This window comes from Pterocles gutturalis, unplaced genomic scaffold (genome assembly GCF_000699245.1).
Source record: "Pterocles gutturalis isolate BGI_N339 unplaced genomic scaffold, ASM69924v1 scaffold21903, whole genome shotgun sequence".
Classification (NCBI taxonomy): Eukaryota; Metazoa; Chordata; class Aves; order Pterocliformes; family Pteroclidae; genus Pterocles; species Pterocles gutturalis.
The window spans coordinates 303-6,593 of NW_010118608.1; the positions used below are offsets into that span (position 1 = coordinate 303).

At 46.5% G+C, this 6,291-nt stretch overlaps 1 protein-coding gene across 1 annotated transcript; it reads right to left on the reverse strand.

The window, feature by feature from the left end:
- Window positions 1–52: 52 nt before the first annotated feature.
- Window positions 53–6,216, reverse strand: MRPS15 (mitochondrial ribosomal protein S15; the record flags this gene model as incomplete). Its single annotated transcript, XM_010076297.1, has 8 exons — window positions 53–172; window positions 889–1,080; window positions 2,195–2,253; window positions 3,091–3,175; window positions 3,947–3,995; window positions 4,588–4,663; window positions 5,520–5,582; window positions 6,155–6,216. Coding segments are annotated over 8 exons (706 nt in total), but the record flags the coding sequence as incomplete, so codon positions are not given.
- Between the last annotated feature and the right edge of the window lie 75 nt (window positions 6,217–6,291).

Consider the following 6,291-nt stretch of genomic DNA (forward strand, 5'->3'; position numbering starts at 1 on the left):
CGTCCTCAGGCAGTTATTTATTGTTACAGAGGGGTGACACAGCCCCGTGCCGCTACACAGGCGTCCCCTCACGCTGCGCCTGTTTCTCCTTCGCAGCTCTCGCTCTTTCTTTCCACTCTCTTCTCTGCTTTAGCCTCTCCGCTGCTTTCAGCTTCCGCACCTCCTGAAAAACCTGCGGGAGGAACAGGAGGAGGTGAGAGAAGGGAGAGACGCAGCCGCCCGCTGCTGAGTGGAGCTGCTCCCCCACCGCCGGTCGCTGCTGCACCCGCACGGAGCCGCTGTCCTGCGACAGTGGCCGGGAGGCAGCTGTGCAGCAACACCAACTCCTTCCTGCACACTTCCTCCAGGACTCCTGCCAGCCCTGCTTCCAGGCTGCCGTTCGGAGGTACTGTCACAGCTACCCAGACTTTTTGGTTATAATTTCACTGGACTGAAATTCAGTATTCACAGACCAAAGGCACAGGCAGCTCTGATTCTGCTCAGTTGTACTGCACGCAGCCGTTACACCGCTGTGTTTAGAGCAAATGGGAGCAGACAACGGGCGTACCCACACTTCTGTTCCAAAGCTGCCATCACATTAATACCCTCATGTATCAGTTCCCATATCAGGCTGGTTTGAACCATACGTTTCTGAGCAAACTGTCAGCACAGTCTGACGTTCTCAAGCACAGAACAACGGCAGCACGTGCGTTACTGCCTGCTGCTTAACCACCTTTCATGGAGCTCCTTGTTGAGTTTATGTACTTCTCTACAGACATTACCACTGTTTCCTCAAATTCAAAGCATGGGTGAAAAGCACTTCCCTATCGGTCTTTTGTAACTGTCTTTATCGTGCCCTTCTATAAAGAGATTTTTTCCTCCTCCACCTACGTGGCGCTCTCTCTGTACCTTGAGACAGAACGCCTTCTTCACGGCCAAGCGCTTGGTGATCCTCCTGTTGTAGGCAGGGGGGAGGGTGTACTGGATGTTCAGCTGCTTGCAGGTGTTTTCAAAGGTATCATAGCGAACACGGCGAAGATATGCAAGGAGTTTCTTCCGGCGATCTATAGCCATCAGCATGCGACGACGGTTATTTTTATCCTGCAAAGGACTTAACGTTCACTATGCTGCAGAAGACTACACTTCCATTCCAATAAATTACTGAGAATAGAGCAGATTATGGCTGAAAGGAAACAATCAGGTTAAGGACAGTATCTTGGAACAATTTGTCTTGGCAGATACTGCAAGCACGTTAGGTCACTACAAGGAGATCGGAGAAGACTTAATTTACTTTTCCCTGAAATTACTTTCTTCATTCTGTGTCTGCACCTTCCTCCCCCGGCCCTGAAGACTGTTGTCAACTCGTGCACAGTTTCAGGTGGTGGCAAAAGCTGCAACGGCTTGGAGACAAATAAAACTCTGCTTCCCCTGAAATCTGTTCTTCCAGAAATGACACAGACACATTTAGCTTTGTTTTTCCAGAAATTAAATGTGAAAATAAAATGTGACTTGGCTCTATCTGACCACTTGGGTTATTTGGAAGAGAATATGTGTAGCTTGAGCCATGCCATTCGGGGCAAGCCCCCATGGGAGAACTGTCCCTATCCCCTACCAGCAATTTGCATAAAAAGCAGGCTTCATCCAAGTAACTTCTGGCTTCTTACAAAAACTGAATTATCCTCCATTTTACCCTTCAAGCTCTTATGGTTAATAATTATCCACTTTTTCAAATGCAGTTGCTTAATCCACTTCCCACCTTTTGCACTGCATAAAGAATCTTTGATTTATCTTGTTCATAAACTCATAGCTGTGATGTTTGAAATTTGGGCTCTGAACCCAGGTAGCTTTAGGATGGGGTCATTATGACATTACCACAGTCCCATCCACTAAACACTTTCAGAGGCAGAACACAGTGAACTAAGTGGTGAAGCCACATCTGCAGCAACGATAAATTTAGCTGAACTCATTCAAAGGTATCTGCTCAGGCATTTCCACCAACCCAGGCACAAAAAGGAACAGACTCCACATTTCAGTCGGTGAGAACATTGCTGTGACTGAGCGTTTCCCAGACTGGCACCAGAGAACAGTTATAACTACTCTAAACCTTCGTAGGAAAGCCATAATCCCCTGAATTAAAATCCTTTTGCTCTGAACTGAGAAAACAACCCGAACAGCTGCTGTCTCAGACGCGTGGGCTCAGATCCCCGATGGTTACCTTGGGATGCCTCTGGAGATGTTCCTCGTAAGTGCGTATCTTGGCAGTCAGTATCGCAACTATAAAGAACAGACACAAGAAGCCGTGTGAGAGCAGCAGCTTGCCAGGGTGAGACGGAATCATTTGCATTCGCTTCTAATTGCCAGGTGAGGACTGCTGTTCTGCTGGCGACCCACAGCACCACAGCCAGCACTGAACAAAGCACCAAACACAACCTACGTAAACCAGAGGACTACTACTGTAATGAAGCTGCTTAATTAGAGGTTAAAATTTGAACAGCAGATCAAATTAATTTCTCTGTAAAATGCCTCTTGCGCTCGCTTCATTACTGGTGACTTGATATTCATTTCACTTCACCTGGTTTAAGCTTTGGAGGAACAGACACAGATCAAGAGGCTCTTTCTAAGAGCAGCAGCCAGTGCTTTGTGGCTTCAGGCTTTGGAGAAAGGTGCTCGTGGCATCCTGAGAAACTGAAGGCCTTTATTAGTGATAAAGGAGTGCATCAACTGCGTCAACATCGGCAGCGTGGCCGATGCAGAGGGAGATGTGGGTTCCGTGGCTCAATCCAGCAGTTCATTTTGGTAATGAACGCAGTGCAGCACTTGATGTCACACGCACTTCGAGCATGATAATGCACACGCTGCCCTTGGAGGGCGGATATGGAGCAGGAATTTGGAAATTGCTCGAGCAGCCATCTGCCAGTGAGCACACACGCTGCCTCTGTAACGTTCCCAAACCCCGCACAGGGCACCCCGCAGGCACCTGCCGCTCAGCTGCTCTCCTGAAAGAGATTCTCCCAGCTGACAGAGGAAACTCGAAGTGCTGGGGTGGGAACAGCTGCACAAAAGCAGAGGTTTACCATCTGCCAACAATGTGCTTCTGCTGTCCTAACTTACCTTGCACCTCAAAGGAGCCGTTGTCACTGGGAGACCTCCTGACCTTCTCCACCAGCTGCTGTGTCTTTACTTTCATCTTCTCCTTCTGTGGATAACAGAAAAGAGCTTGTTGCTTTCTCAGGAACACTATGGGGCTAAGACACCGCAGCTCGCTTCCCAAATGCCCAGATAAAGGCTTTTTAATTAATAGCTTTGCTCAGTGTCCATCACAAAATGTGTAAAAAGTGCTGCAAAAAAGGACCCGCTGCTTGCAGGACAGTACAGCAGGGAAGCAGCACAAAAAGATCTCAGCAGAACACAGAATCGCCATTGTTCAAACCGAGAGTCCAGGCACACCCTTCTTCCCACGATTACAAAAGAAGGGCGTTGGAGAGGCCCCGCTGCTCTCATGAATGGGAGAGAGAGCTGAAGCCGATCTCCCACGGCAGCAGCCTTTACACGGCTTTTTAAGCCCAAGTGGTAAGCAGCAAGAAACAGCAAGATCTTTGTGCTACTTTACAATTTGTGTACTTCATTTTCTGGGCACACAAAAAGTAAAAGTTGTGTGAAGAACATCTGCTGCCCAGTGTGCTGTTTTCTGGAACCATCAGCAGTAACACAACACAGCTCATCTCCCCCGGGACTGCCTGATACTTTCTTCTCTCATTTTAGTATGCAATTATTATCGTAAAGAAAACTGCGTGATAAATTTTAAGAGCATACAGAACTTACCACCATCATGTATTTAACAGCCCTACATTTGCAGTCACTGAGCAACACTTCAAAATAAAGTGAAGGGCATTTAACAATATACATGTCTTACACAAACGTGCTCACTAAATCTTGTCATTTTTTATGCAAGTAGAACAGAACTAACCTGGCTTGCCATCTCCAGTGACAACAGCCTTCTCACTACATCATCAACACTGCAAGGAGATTGCAGATTAGTTTATAAACTAGAAACAAAGAATATTTAGCAACAGAATCGAGCTTAGGTTTTCATAACACATTAACTTTTCTCAACTTCTGTTCTACAGATGTACAGCAACTCTCCTCCCTTCCCAAACCTGTCAGCCATAGACTGTTTCTTGCATTCCTAAGAAAAATCACAGCTGAAATTACAGAAGCATCAGGTAGTTTTGCTGCTGTGGGAAGCCGCATTGTTTCAAATCACGATGAAGTCTTATCCATTCCAAAAACAACATTATGTGCAAACTGGGTGCTGAAGTTTAACCGTCAAGTAAGTGCACAAGGAGAAAATAATTTTAGGACTGGCTCCTTCCAAGATCTGTGAAAGTCTCAGTTACGCCACTGGGGACTCTCCATGCACCACACATGAGCTGCTCTGGAATCAAAGCGTAAAAATGCTCAACTCCAGGTGCAAACTTCAGAAGCAGACATTCATTTTGAGTTGTTTAACTACACACTCTAGCACCTGAGTTCAAGTTTATTTCTAGTATTTCAGAATTATTTCTAAATCTCAGAAGAGAACAGTCATTCCCTTTCCCTGTATCATACCTATTTACAATTGGGACATTGGCATAATCTTTCTTCAGCATTGTTGGAGGGAGATCATCCAAATGGCTGGGGATCTCTACAAAGAGAAGATGAACATCTGAGGAATAGCACCACAAAGTCAGCGCTCTGACCGTGCTTGCAAACTAGATCAGAGAAAACAAGCTGCAAAGAGAATAGATTGTATGCTCCAAACAGGAAGAAAGAACTTAAGAGATCAAGCTGAGACGGCAGGATTGAGTGAATCAAATTGGGTCCAGTCTCTTCCCTTCAGCACTCTGGATTTACAGCATGGTGTTCAGTCCGAGATCAGTGATCTCTTGCCAATTACAACTGCTAGTTTCCCACAGATTCATGAGCTGCTGAATTTTCTGAGTAACTTTTGAGCTTAGAAAAAATTATTTCTAGAACCACAGAATGACAAAAGGGTTGACAAAGGGATCTTATGAAGTTTCTAGTACAATCTCCCCCTTGGAGTGGGACTGTCACCATTTCTTTGTCTAGCAAATCCTTGAAAACCTCTGAGGATGGATATTCCACAGCCCCTCTGTGAAGCTTGTTCCCACGCTGCATTGCCTTCCCAGTGAATCCTGTTTCCTTTTGTGTCCAGCTGGAACATCTCCAAGCTGCTATTTGGGATCACTGCCCCTCATTGTACCATTGGCACTACCAGGAAGAGTCTGGCTCCCTCACCCTTATAATTACCCATGAAGAAGCTGCCCTGCAACAGGGATTGTACTTCCTCTCTCTTCTCATGATGAGTGCTTATCTGCACTTTTAAAGTGAAACCCACTGATTTCTCCAAATACCCTCTCTTCCTGCGGCATTAGGGTACAACTCTGATAATGTCTTAAAATATATAAATATAAAAAAAAAAAATATAAAAAATAAAACTTAAAATATCTCGCAACACGGTCCCATCAATCCTGACATACCTTTCCTCTTTCTTCTCACAGGTCTGGCGTAACATCTGGCTGTCTGAATAAACGGACTGCAAGCTTGGTGGAAGAAAAAGATTTATCAGACTTACGTGCACTTTTATAGCTACATACACATTAAATACTGCCCAGTCTGTACTAGAAAACTGGTCAGAGTACTCAGACTCCAAGGAGATCAGTGGCCAGCCCAGGTCTTTTGTCCCAAAAGAGTGTTTAACGGTTCAGTAAAAAAATGGGCAAAGCTGTGCCACTTCAGGGTGATCTGAATCCAAATGGTGAGAACACAGCAGCAGGAAGAGATCAGACACTAAGCTGAGAGCACAAGGGCTCCCCAGCTGAACTGTATTCATTTACAGGGTTTAAATTGATGAACTAATTCAAATAATTTCATGTGTGAGTTATATGGGCTGCTCTGGACTGCTCCAGCAGCAGAACACAGATGCAGCGAGACCCAGAGACAACCTCTGACCACCGCAGCTCGGTACAGGTGAGAATGTTCAGCAGCAGCCTGAATGGAGCCGTTCTTTGACCTTTCAAGGACACGGCCCCTACTGCTGGAACCAACACCTGCTTCGATTATCCACCTGTGCCTCTGACATATTTTCAAGCACAGACTTTGCCAGCCCACGTACCTGCCTGCAAAGGGAACTGGCTGAGGAGCTCAGCGCTGGATCCGTCCGGCCCCGGACACGGGCTGCGGGCACAGGCGGGGAGCGCAGGGCTCCGCACCCCGGTGCGGTACCAGCCCGTCCAGCGAGCACACCGGGGC